Source organism: Ciona intestinalis, chromosome 12, assembly GCF_000224145.3.
Source record: "Ciona intestinalis chromosome 12, KH, whole genome shotgun sequence".
Classification (NCBI taxonomy): domain Eukaryota; kingdom Metazoa; phylum Chordata; class Ascidiacea; order Phlebobranchia; family Cionidae; genus Ciona; species Ciona intestinalis.
In genome coordinates this window covers 5,314,673-5,327,715 of record NC_020177.2, presented here as the reverse complement: position 1 = coordinate 5,327,715, position 13,043 = coordinate 5,314,673, and the positions used below count along the sequence as shown (strand labels likewise).

At 35.9% G+C, this 13,043-nt stretch overlaps 2 protein-coding genes and 1 long non-coding RNA gene across 5 annotated transcripts; 1 reads left to right on the top strand and 2 right to left on the bottom strand.

Annotated features, from left to right (window-relative positions):
* Positions 1–143: 143 nt before the first annotated feature.
* LOC100180533 (28S ribosomal protein S23, mitochondrial-like) lies at positions 144–2,046 on the bottom strand. The gene is made up of 5 exons (XM_002120094.4): positions 1,939–2,046; positions 1,471–1,528; positions 1,009–1,197; positions 590–697; positions 144–457 (listed from the first exon to the last, which is right to left on the bottom strand). The coding sequence occupies exons 2-5, from the start codon at positions 1,518–1,520 to the stop codon at positions 340–342; spliced, it is 465 nt and encodes a 154-aa protein (XP_002120130.1). The 5' UTR covers positions 1,521–1,528; positions 1,939–2,046; the 3' UTR covers positions 144–339.
* Positions 2,047–2,254: 208 nt separating this feature from the next.
* On the bottom strand, positions 2,255–8,040 carry LOC113474742. Of its 2 annotated transcripts, XR_003396426.1 has the most exons (4): positions 7,954–8,040; positions 6,997–7,196; positions 3,253–3,348; positions 2,255–2,563 (listed from the first exon to the last, which is right to left on the bottom strand). It is a non-coding gene; the product is annotated as an uncharacterized LOC113474742 (long non-coding RNA). The 2 variants fall into 2 exon arrangements; XR_003396427.1 differs by lacking the exon at positions 3,253–3,348.
* On the top strand, positions 4,948–11,458 carry LOC100183684 (tyrosine aminotransferase). Of its 2 annotated transcripts, none has more exons than XM_018814393.2 (11): positions 4,948–5,301; positions 6,160–6,287; positions 6,561–6,733; positions 7,009–7,167; positions 7,983–8,121; positions 8,233–8,285; positions 8,822–8,904; positions 9,370–9,439; positions 9,747–9,956; positions 10,327–10,425; positions 10,879–11,458. In XM_018814393.2, exons 1-11 carry the CDS (start codon positions 5,282–5,284, stop codon positions 10,987–10,989), a joined length of 1,245 nt encoding a protein of 414 aa, XP_018669938.1. In that variant the 5' UTR covers positions 4,948–5,281; the 3' UTR covers positions 10,990–11,458. The 2 variants fall into 2 exon arrangements, with proteins under 2 accessions (XP_018669938.1, XP_002120196.1); XM_002120160.3 differs by having other exon boundaries at positions 4,951–5,301; positions 6,157–6,287.
* Positions 11,459–13,043: the final 1,585 nt, after the last annotated feature.

Below are 13,043 nucleotides of genomic sequence, written 5' to 3'. Positions count from 1 at the left end.
TTCCAAATTTTTCATCAATTGCAATTATGGTTCTAACTTATGACATCATAATAACCTATATCTGCAAACAAACTGCCAGACAATGTTACTAATGACACAACAATCGTAATTGTCTTTGCCGCTTCCAAAGATCAGTAGTCGCCTTTCTTGGATAGTTGTTTATTACCCGATAATAAGCATTGTTACACAATACAATGTAACACAATCCCCCATTGTGACATAAGGTCGACTCAGTGTAAATTAGTATTCATAGAAATCTGATAATTTTTTGATATTCTAGAAAATAATTCAACGCTAATATTGTGAAGTCATAGTAGATACGATTATCACTAACAATGTCTATTGTTCCTTTAATTCATTGATGGCATCTTTCATCTCTTGTTCGGTCATACGAAACAATTGCTCATTGTTTAACCCATTGTTTAATTTCTGGATTTCTTGAAACTTTTTTACAAACCTAGAAAACGGTCAAAGGTGAACAAACCAAGGGTACGGGGTTCAAACCTCGGGTAAACAACTTGAATAACGAAAAATAACAAAACCCTAATTATAAAAAAAAAATTTTTTCACTAACCTCATTCACACTTACCTGTAACAAAAGTTTTTCCTTTCTTTATGTTTTCCCGTCAACTCAGTGAATAAGGAAGATATAGTTTTGTTGTTTAACGATGAGTAGAAGTTGACACCATTCACATTTCTAATGTAATAAACATATAAGTATAAAGGGTTCTTCTATATGGGCAAGCTACTACACCTAGGAACGACATGGGACCTGGGGTTCAGTTTGCCACTTTCACCGCTGTGCATATCCTTGGGCAACCCATTGGTCACTAAGGCTGTTCAAACTTTCAGTTATACAAAAAAGTTAATTGTTGAGTATAAATAAGTTACATACGTGGTAACACTTGTAAGCGGGCACGAGGTTTATGAAACAGAACACCTGTGTTATAACTACTATCATTGCCCCGCCATGCGAGAATAAACAAGTTACATTAATTCTCAACTTACGCTCGCACCCAATCCTCTTCATACAGAACCTCCCTCACATTATCTTCTACATCCACCAACCCGAGTTTATCCGGGGGGGTGTCTGCTTCATACACAGGTTCCCTTATTGGGGGGAAAGCTTCGTACACGTCGTACCATAGTGGGCGCTCCTCGTAAGGTAGAACTTTCGAACGAATCAAATCCTTTGTTCTGTAACAATATGGAACATAATAATGATTATGATGTCATAGTTATGTAAATGTTTCGTTGAAATATTTAAAAATAAAACAAAACCTATTAAATATATTAATTGTACAACAAATTAAGAATTAAGCTTCGTAATGGCCGACCTTTACATTATTTACATACTTTTTTTACCCGATACAGGTTTTACCCGATACAGTCATATTTGTTATTCAATCGTTTGTTATTGATACGTTAACAATAACTTGGCATAAAACAATAGAAATCACAAAAACCCACCGAGAATAAACCGAACCAAGACGATGCAACCTACTGCCCGCTACTGACATCGTGTGATCTGTGAGATAAGTAATGGTTATTCTATGTGGGTTCTGCAGGATGACATGTATTATATTTGCTAAGTTTGCTAGTTAACTGTTTCTTATGTATTTTTCCTGTGATGGTAAATCAGAGTATCAGACACACGCTAACTAAACAGCCTGGTGTTTTTTAATCTGGTAAAGGTAGTAGCTAGACATACTATAGCTACAAAGATACACACTTGGTGCACGATGCTACAACCCAGTTATCATTCATTAGCTTAATTTTAGCATAAAGTAATCACAAACCATACAGTAGTGATGAAAGCCAAAGCATACTAAATATTTGAAAAGATTTTTCAGGTCGTTTTTCTCCAATAAAATTATGTTTTACAATTTACAAACTACCAATATAGTTGTCGTTAATGGTATATTAACATATACTTACGTCAAACTTTATGTATATTTGAAATCTCTGCTATTTTTACCAAAACTTTGCCATGCCTCTTTCCGAGGGGAAGTCCCTTTTATACCCTGGGAAACCCCCCATGTGGGAAATATTTCATGGACTTCTTATATACCATGCATTTTTAGAATTATATTTAATAAGGTGAAGTATGTTTAGAAACTTTTTTTATTAATACCGACTATACGCTGTAATGTGTTTTCTACATAATAATAAGCAAGTATGTGTAAGTTTACTATTGTTGGGTTATCAGGAAAGAAATTAGGTTTATTACATTTTTCCCAATATGACGCAAATGTTATATTTTTACTTTTATTAAAAATATTAAATTTAGGTTTAAAAATATAGGAACATTATCGCATGTTAGGGAAATAACCCGTCACAAAATTGTTTCGTCACATATGAATGGACTCTAGAATGTAAACAATCATCACGAGTATGACGTCATAATAAACACTAGAATATCTTCACAAAGCTCATCAAATCGATTTTTTTGCCTAAATGCCGCCAAATTAACGATTAACAAGCGGCTAATATGATAATGTATGAAACAGCCATTTCCACTGAAGATCCAAGTTCAAAGCATCTGTCCGCTGATGATATTCACCTGAAAAAAAAAAATTTAAATTAAAACAAGTAGATTGAAATGTAGATTTACCGCCTGTGTTTATTTAGCACTTTTGGTCGAGTATTTTTACTCGTAGCGTGTTTTAACGACCGTAGTTTTGGTTCCAAGTCAATTCTCCTTGTTCTTTTATACAATTTAAATATCGCCATCGTAATTGAAGACAACAAATTATGTTCGTATGTGAAACCAAACAATTCAATTATGACAAAACGAACACTTTCTTTGTTCTAATTGTGACGAAATAAAAAGTCCTGTATTGGATCAATGGTTGCTTAGCAACGGTGCGATTACGTCACATCGCGCCATCTGGCACACCTCCAAAACCAACCAATCGGTGATCGCCGTTAAACCACGTGTTTCCTTAACCGACCGTCCTTGTGTCGTCATAATAATCAACAGGCTATTTAAAATGATGACCACTATGACGTCACACGCGGAACAATGGGTCATAGTATAGCTCAAGCGTTGTAGAAATTATTCATATAAAGCTAACGTAGGCTGAGGTGTATGAAGTCACTATGAAAGTATATAGTCAGTAACGTGACGTAGTTTTTTACATTTGTTGAGGTAAGATTGTGCTTGGTATTCGCAGACAAATACGTCATTATGTAGCTTAGTTTCAACCGTATTGAATAAACATATAATATAAGTATAGGAATATAGCATACATTACTGTATGATGTAGTTTACATAGATATGAATGAATGACTTTATTTCATTTTTCCGGTCACGGTAACGAAGGTTTATAAGATGACCCCAACACCCTGCAAACAATATAATGTAATCAACTATGAAGTTTAACAACATTAAAGCTCAGAGGAAAAGTTTGCGCAAAAATATGTTTCATAATTCAGTAGAATCTGAAAGAACGTTGGTATTGGCTCAAAACACGATGATGAAATATGGGGTTTAGGTGCTAACGATATCCCATCTTACCCCATTGTACAATATTGTTTTGTATGGGCTATACAGTACGTAACACAATGTAGTTAATAACGCTCAGGTAGAGCCGAATACTTCGCTTAAAACGCGCTATATTACGCAAGAGGTTAACTCAAGGTTAAGGCATGTACCGTGTATGTTATACGCCGATGAATCAATATTGCGTCTACCTATTCTACAGAATCTACAAGAAGGTATTTGCCTTTTTCTTTCCCTGTTGTTTGATATATAGATTAGTCACAAATATTTGAGATCCGTTCATTTCGTTTCGACGAACATGTGATTAACTTTGAAAGGTGACTATTACGTAATAATGCCGAGTGTTTCGACACAAGTATATATGCTGACGTCGCAATGTGAATTCCAAACCTCGCGAAATACGAAACTCTTGCATTGTGTGGAAGTTCTAAACTCAGCTGTTCTATTGTTGGGCCAAAAGCCCTATTGTTACGTCAGAATATAAGAACGACAGTGGAAAAGTCTGAAAAATTTCCGCGAAGTAAACTGGGCGGATGGTGGAGTGATTGGCAGTCATTATAACACGGGTATTCTGTTTCATAAACCTCGTGCCGCTTACGAGCTACCACGTTTAGGTTACTTTGTGGGTGATTGTTTTAGGTATGGCTAAAAATTTTGGAAAACTCACTAGTGACCACTGTTTTTTTGCTTAAGAAAGTTAGGCCGGCTAGCATCGACGAGCCTTGAACTAGAAACCTCACTGGGTTGTGAGTGTGTTGTGCATATGTGGCGTGATATATTATGTGTCAGTGATAGTCACGAAAAGAGAGAAGGAATCGTTTAAGCGCAGCTTTCTTAAACCAAGATAAGATAAACAGCGAGATATGGGTTGTACGTTATCGCTATACATGTGTGTTGGTGCGGTAAGTTGCGTGTTTGAGGTTTATCTCAGCGACCGGAAAGGAAAAGAGAGATTAGTTTAGGCTAAACCTTATTAAAGCAGAATAATATACATATAGTAGGTTAGGATACGATGGTTCATTTTCTTTTATCGTCCCATTTGGTAACAAACAAAGAATATATACATATCGTATCCTCACGACTCTAAAAACGTTTTTAATTATGAATAAAAGCGGGATTAGGAAATATAGAATATTATGGTCCGCACACCAAACCACGATGTACTATTGACTGTATACAGATTACACGCGTTTCGCTTTGCCATGTGTTTCCGAGACATGAGATAAAGGGCTTGCGTATATGCGAGCCGTATACACTGCATGCGTCACGCAGTTTAGTGGCGCTTTCTTGAGTGTAACATAACGAGAGGGTGTTGCCGCGGCTAAGTCATTTATATTCAAGTAAGATAAATATAGGTGTTGCTACAAACGCTGTAAAAGTCGTGAGGATACGGTTATATAACTTTGTGAATATTCTTTGTTTACTACCAAATCAGACGTGTAAAGAGAATGAGAACATGTCCCATCTTATCCCAACCCACTACATTAGAGCTGCATTAGTTTAGTAGTGAATCTGTAAAAAGCAACACAATGCAGAAGAATGTTCTATGAATCAGCCAAATTTATAAAGAGTTTTAACTTTTATGGCTGTATCGTTTACTCCAGGCAGGCTACACAAGCATGCCTAATAACAATGAATCAGTAACATGACGCTCACCGGAAACGGTTCTGAGAGCTCAGCTATGACGTAACAAAGTCGTTGCTTCTTACTTATAACGTAATAATATCAACAGGTTTAGTGTTTTTAATTTATTCTGTTTTGGATCAAGTTTACAAGATGGAGAACCACAAGGAAAGGTTTGTCAAAATCTTAACGATAAATATCAATGTTACAATTATCGAGTATAGACTCATTATACTTAAGCTGATGTTTCACCAAGTCTGCTCAAGTCTTTTACAAGCACTGATGATGCCAACAGTTTTGGGTGTAATTAGGGATGCACATTACAGATTTCGAATCTATGAGATTCGAATCCTTTTGTATTCGAATCTAATTGCGGGATTCGGTATTCTGTTTAATGACGTCATTACACGTCATCTCATATACTATATTAACAATTTTTGAAACTTATTAATTTAAAAAAAAAATATTTTTGTGTTTGTGGGACTTTCGAGAGTAAACGTTTCGTAACGTCTTTTCATAGCCTGCTATACGTTTCATGACGCAAAAACTACCCAATAGTACAATTTTTGATCATTTTACAACTCAAGATCCAACAAGGCTGTTATGAAAGGGTCAATAAACTGACTTTTGTGGGTAAATTTTTTTTTCCTATAAATATAAAAAGATTCGAAATTCTAGATTCGGAATTCTAGATTCGAATTAAAGTATTCTAGGATATCCTAGAATACCTAATTATTCTGTAATGTGCATCCCTAGGTGTAATGTGCGTGAAATAACTTGGTGTTTTGTATAATATTCTCCAAAATCTCTCGAATTACCATACCATGCAGTTGCACTCTGGGTGTGGAGTAATGGGCCAACTCTGAACTAAATCCCAGGTACCCTGCCTTACTTTAGGACCTCACGCATATAGAACCGAAAAATTGGTAAATTAATAATGACAGAATATCTCTGGTGCCCATACTGAGCTTATACTCGATAAAGGTGGCTTAATATCAAGATACTAACATCTAACCACCAATACATAGCAGTGCATCCACTGGTTGGAAAGTAAAAGCATCACAAACATCAAACAACACGTTCAACCCAATACGAGCCATCGTTGACGGGATGGTGATCACACCAAACTCCGACAAAGAGATGATCGCTTTATCATTGGGTTTGTATATAACTATCCTATTATGTTTCAAATAAACAAGTGCCTCGTATTTTTGTTCAGTATTAAGGAATAGCTTAGATTTTCCCAACTTTTTTTAAACATGCAATGAAATGATTGACCTTTAAAGAAGGGATCGTTATTTTTCCTATCGTGCTTTCACGTCGTTATCGTTACAACTACGTATATAGTGTTAGGATAATGGATCAACTCTGCCTAAAACTCAAGGATTCTTATCCATATAAATATAACAATAACATCAACCCCCACCCATAGGTGACCCCACCGTGTTCGGGAACTTCCCCCCACCCGATACCGCAGTACAAGGGTTACTAGACGCCGTTACAAGTGGGAAGTACAACGGGTACGGACCTTCGTATGGCCACGTTGAAGCAAGGGCGGCAGTGGCGAATCATGTGACTACGGATGGGGCAGTTGTGGATAAAGGGGTAAGATGGTGCAATGCTAATTCGCATGTCTCTTTATTGCAGCGTAATTGGGTTGTTTGGTTATCGGTTTATAGGAAAAATGAAATAGAATGCGCATATATAATGTTGGGCTAATAGGCCAACTGTGGTCTAAATCCCAGAAAGATACCACACCACCATACAGTGTTGGGGTAATGGGCAACTATGGCTTAAACCCAAGGTCCCATTGCGTGCTACAGGACCTCACCCATGTAGAATATGCTACAAACATTGATTAAACCAACCTCACCCTCCAGGACGTTTACCTTAGCTGTGGTTGCTCCGATGCGTTAAACATGGCGATCACTGTACTAGCTGACCGAGGTGACAACATACTTGTACCATGCCCCGGGTTCTCGTTGTATAAAACACTCTCCATATCACAAGGAATCGACGTCAAACTTTATAAATGCAAGGTATGGAACTATAGCGTATACGACTTTCACTGTAAATAATGTAAAGAGTATTTCATTATAGCTATATAACATAATCAACATAACTATTTGTTTATCTCTTGGAGGAAGATAGCGAAGATAATATTATTTAAAAAACAAAGCGACATAAAATCACACAACTAAATGTCAGAACAAACTGCCGAGTGTGCAAAACACAATCGAATGTTTGTTAAAACAGCTACCGTTAAATTTATAACTGGGCTCAAAAACAAATCGACGCAAATTACAGAATACTGACGGTGGACGTAAGGCGTATACGTCACAATAAATTCTACAATTGTGACGAATAAGAAATTGAAAATACCGGTTGTGAGTCATAACGAACATTCACGTGTGACCGTTTCGTCACAACCCACGCCCCGCCCTAATATTAACCAATCAGAAAGCGTTTACAAACACGCCCCCCATCTGACTTGTAATTCTAGAATTTTATCGATAACATGGTATTGTGACGCCGTAAAACGTCATAGAGGTCATTTTCACAATTACATTTAACCCATTGTTTTAACATTCTAAAATATTTACATATGTGGTGTTTATTACGTCATTAGTTCAAGTTTTATGACAAAACAAACACAGTGGGGTAAGATGGGATACCGTTAGCACATAAATCCCAGGTTTTTATTTGCGGTTTTAACAACGCTCTTTTAGAGTCGCGATGATACGGTTATATAATTGTGCGAATATGTTATCGGTTTGCTACAAAATGGAACGATAAAAGTAAAAGAAAAACATGTCCTATTTTACCCCAACTTATTATATATTGTTTCTTACAGCCGGAAAAATGTTGGGAGACGGATCTTGATCACATGGCAAGTTTGATTGACAGCCGAACAAAGGCGATTGTTGTCGTGAATCCGTCCAATCCGTGTGGATCGAATTTTAGCAGACAACACATCTGTGACATCATAAAAGGTACTGTTACGTAGGTTTCCTGTCTATTGTTTTATCACAATGTAAAACAATCAAACACATTATTCTAAAACTTTCGTAATAAATTGTATTAATTATGACGTCACATTACAGTGGCGGAGGAATACCGAATCCCGATCATCGCGGATGAAATTTACGCGGATATCGTAAGTTATTGTGATGTCATAACTGAATATTATTACGTCACAGCACGGATTGTCACAAACAAACACATCGCACGAAATTTACAAAAGTTAAATCAAGATTACTTTTCTACGATTTTGATTGAAAGTAAAAACGGGGGATTTTAAGGTTATTTGAATACTTTTAATACATCAAATAATAAACCAAAGACACGGGGATTAAAAACAACACGGGCCGTTATAACACGTTATGGATAAACTACATATGGAAATGAATAAGAAAAAACCATGGTTGTTTAACCTAGCATACATTAAGCTCACAGTCGTTCAAAACTGCCAAGTATTAAAACAAAGCATTTCCATACAAGTATACACATTCCCTAAAAGGTTATATCAGGGGAGATTAAACTTAAGATTGAAGGCGTTACCCCACCTACAACATCACGTACGCAATGTCATGCCCTTGCTTATGTAAATATTACATTATCAACCGGCAACCCTAAACTAACATACCCGCTTTAATTAAACCAAGGTTCAACAGGAGTTTAATTGCTTTTCAGGTGTTTAAGAACGAACGGTTCGTGTCTTGCGCCTCAATGTCTGCTAACGTGCCAATACTTTCATGTGGGGGCATTGCTAAGAAGTAAGTCACCTACCTTGGACTATTTGTAAATATTGTATGGACTTATTATACAAAAGTCACAACAAAACAGGATTGAAATTCAATGAAAAGTTCAGCGTTTTTAAACAGAAGAAAAATATACATACAACATATTTCATCAAGTCTATTCAGTCTTTAACTAGAACCGATACTGGCAAACAGTTTTCAAACCACATTATATGAAACATACCATACTTGTTAATTGGAACCTGATATTCATAAATTAAATAGGATTTTCGTCGCACAACAAAAACTATTGGCACTAATGCTAACGTATGGCACCATGGCTAGACAACTTACACAAAACAATAATCACCCACAAATTTACATACGCGGTAACTCGTAACCTGGCAAGACGTGCATGAAACAAACACCCGTGTTATAACGACTGTCCTTACACTGCGCACACGAACACATGTTACATTAATATAATATTCATTTTTTTAGGTTTCTTGTGCCAGGTTGGAGGTTGGGGTGGGTTGTGGTTCATGATAGGCATGGGATATTTGGAACTGAGGTAAATATACTTGTAACAATAATTGACGTATTATAATAGTTTAGATCAGGGCTTCCAGATTGTCAGACCCACTAAGGGGTTGCTTCAGGTTAAATCCAGCAGTAATTTTATGTGTATGGAACAGCTGTGTTATAACGACTGCTTTTGTCAAATAACTCGAAGTAAAATAATTTACACTCGTAAGCTGGCACGAAGTGTATGAAACAAAACACCCGTGTTATAGCAACTGTCGTTGCCCCCCATGCGAAGAATAAGAAGTCACATTACGTAAAAAACTGAACTGACATAACCCTCCACTTTACTCTAGATAAGAATGGGGTTGGTGAAACTAAGCCAACGTATCCTTGGCCCGTGTACATTAATACAAGGTGCCCTACCTGCTATACTATCAACACCCAAGTCATTTCATCTGGAAACGATAAGAAAACTTGAAGAAAATGCTGATTATTTATTTAACCAAATAAATGGACTGCCGGGTCTTAATCCAATCAAACCAACAGCTGCCATGTATATGATGGTGAGTGTTGTGGATTAGGTTACTTGTGGCTTATAAGAGGCATGTATTGTTGCTGCTACCATTGTGAGCGTATGTGCGTACTTTGGCAAAACACTTCAATTACTCCAACCCAGTGGTCACTAATGGGTTGTTAAAGTTGTCAGCTATAAATAAAAACAAACACCTACAAAGTTACATACATGGTAACTCGTAAGCAGGTACGAGGTGTATGGAACACAACACCCGTGTTATAACGACTGTCCGTTGCCCGCCATGCGAGGATAAATAAGTTACATTCATGTGTTTTCGCCATAAGTCTTGTTCCAAATGTTCAAAACACCCCAAACCTTAAGTATGATGATCACAAACAACATTAAACCTTTACTTGCAGGTTGGGTTTGATAAACAACATTATCCAGAATTTAAAGACGACGTCGCTTTCACTGAGCGCCTCATATCCGAACAAAGTGTATTTTGTCTACCTGCCAAAGTGAGTGGAGGTTTATATGCTATATATGCAGAGTGTAGCTAAGTATTATAAAGCTAATTATCAATAGGCTATATAACACATTGGCGCCAAACCTGGGGTGGCAGGGTAGACAGGCCAACCCCGGAATTTTTTACACAGTATTAATCAGTAAACATTACAACCAATAAGTTAGATTTGTTTCACAGGATTGTGTGACTAACTACCCCGGCCTCCCCTGTGTTTTAAAAAGTTTGGCACCTATGATATATAACACGAATGCAATTTAACTACATAAATTTCAGCAACCAAATTGTCTGTCATGCATAAAGCAACAGCCACAAAGTTACATACGTGGTAACTTGTAAGCCAACATGAAGTGTAAGAAACAGACACTCTTCTAGCACAAAAAATTGGCATTGGTTATGCTTCAGTGTATAAATGTCAGTTGTAATAATGTGTGTTATTCCCTCACAGTGCTTTGAGTACCCGAACTACTTTCGCGTTGTCCTGTCGGTTCCAAGGAACAAAACAGAAGAAGCTTGCGCGAGATTAAAAAAGTTTTGTGACATGCACTATCACCCATGACTTTATTAACTTCTTACGCAAAATGTTATTTTAACTTATGATGCCATAATTAGTAGTATTGTCTTGAAAGTGATGTCATGACCTAATTTGTGATGTCATAAGTGAATGATAAATCATGACATAATTATAATTTCAGCTGTTTAAAAATTATTAAAATATAAAACCGTACTTTTAGAATCTTATTCTTTTTACAACTTTTTATACAAGAGCTGAAAAAGACAAAACCTTCATACTAATTACCACCAAGTTACACTGCAACCATAGTACTATGTATGTTATAAGTTTCATGTTTATTATATTTGTTTATAACAATTTCCTTTATTACATCACTATGCTATACACAATAAGCTGTGTTAATGTTCCAGAATAATTTTGAAATTATAATTTGTTGTGCACTGTGAATAATTTGTGCAAAATTGTATTTGCAGCTTGAAATTAATAAAACACATATTGTGAACTGTGGAAAACATTATTTGCTTGATTTGTTAGTCAATTCAGCAGATAACCAAATAAAATGGCTTAAATTTGGCAATAATTGGTTTGAGTTGTGAAAATAGGGGTAAAACTTTAAAATAAAAAGTTAAATTTTATTTATATTTTGAATTTGATAGCCTACATAAGATCAAATAAATGAAACTGCCGTAAAGAAGTCGTGAATATTATCTACAATACAATGTCTTTACCAGTCTTACCCATAATAGGTGTATAAGAATATTTATTATAAGTTGGACACTATAACCCCATCCATAACATATATGAACAAACTTAATCAAATGAGAAGATACAATTCCAAGTGCCTGTCAAAAATAACTAATCTAAAACACTATTTGGCTTTGTGGGCTCTTGTCAATGTATAATACAACTACGCAAGTAGTTTGATAACAGTAATATGATACCACTACTAAGACTGGACCTTTCATATTATAATTGCAAATAGTTTAATAGGGCATTCATGTGTTGCACAATTTTAGCAGCAATACATTTGCATACTGCTGTTTGCCAGATATTCAAATCTGGCATCCTAATTGCTTCATTCATTAAATTAAAATATTTAAATCCAGCAAACAATTATGCAGCAATTAAACATTGAATACCTAAGTTAATTAATCATTTCAAATGGAGGTAAGATTTGAATCCCATACAGTATATAAGCTTGGCATATCAGCTATGGAATCATCACTTGTTTGATAACAAACAACTAGAACTACAAAGATGGCAACTTTCTACAAGATTTCTATCTTAGCTATGTTTGCTATTTCTATGGTAGCAGGTAAGTTGGATTCAGTTTTGTTTGCTGCATTTTTAGTGTTGGTATAAACAATACAACCCATATGTATGATACTATTTTCAGCTCAAAGATTCCGTTTAAAAAACTAAAAACTTTAGTGATGGGAGAAGTTAAACTAAAAATCTCATTATACATTTGGATGGGCTGTCATGTCTGTATTGAAACATTAGAACAGCTGAAATATGAATGTTGTAAACAATGTTTTAAAGGTGTATCCGGTATCCGGTATGGAAAATGTGGGATCTTTCCGACAGTAGTCAGCTAGGACTTTTTGTCTTAATACACTATGTTTTCCATACCAGATAAGCTGTTGAAAGATTACTTACATTAAGCCCCAGAAAGTAACACAATAATTGATATTGTTCCAGGACAATCTTCTGGCAATCGGAGGTGTTGGTTCTGTGAAAATGCAATTCATTTTATGGATTGTTTGCAAAAAGGGTCAGAAATACAGTGTAAACAACAAGTAGATGTAAGTGGGATTCTACTGTGTTGGGGATGGAGGCACACTGTTCACATGAATGGCATACTTACTATATAAGCCACTATGTGTTGGGGTAAATTGGGAAAAATCCCCTGTCTTCAACAAGGACCTCTCGCATACTGCTATGACCATCATACCCAGAATGACTCTAGTTATAAGTTGCCATGTGACAACTAAATTAGTATAAATGCATTTTAACAATATTTCATCCCAATTCTGTTAATTTAATTTACCTTCTTTTGTTTCTACCCAGGTGTGCTAACATGGAATTCCAATCCTCAA

Excerpts from the sequence above, each read along its gene's own strand:
- LOC100183684 (XM_002120160.3), top strand. The coding sequence starts at position 5,282 with ATGGAGAACCACAAGGAAAG. Across the intron at positions 6,734-7,008 it reads GGGCAGTTGTGGATAAAGGG|GACGTTTACCTTAGCTGTGG; the intron begins GTAAGATGGTGC and ends CTCACCCTCCAG. Across the intron at positions 8,286-8,821 it reads ATGAAATTTACGCGGATATC|GTGTTTAAGAACGAACGGTT; the intron begins GTAAGTTATTGT and ends ATTGCTTTTCAG.
- LOC100180533 (XM_002120094.4), bottom strand. The coding sequence starts at position 1,520 with ATGTCAGTAGCGGGCAGTAGGTTGCATCGTCTTGGTTCGGTTTATTCT. Across the intron at positions 698-1,008 it reads GAAGAGGATTGGGTGCGAGC|AAATGTGAATGGTGTCAACT; the intron begins GTAAGTTGAGAA and ends TTATTACATTAG. Across the intron at positions 458-589 it reads AGGAAAAACTTTTGTTACAG|GTTTGTAAAAAAGTTTCAAG; the intron begins GTAAGTGTGAAT and ends ACCGTTTTCTAG.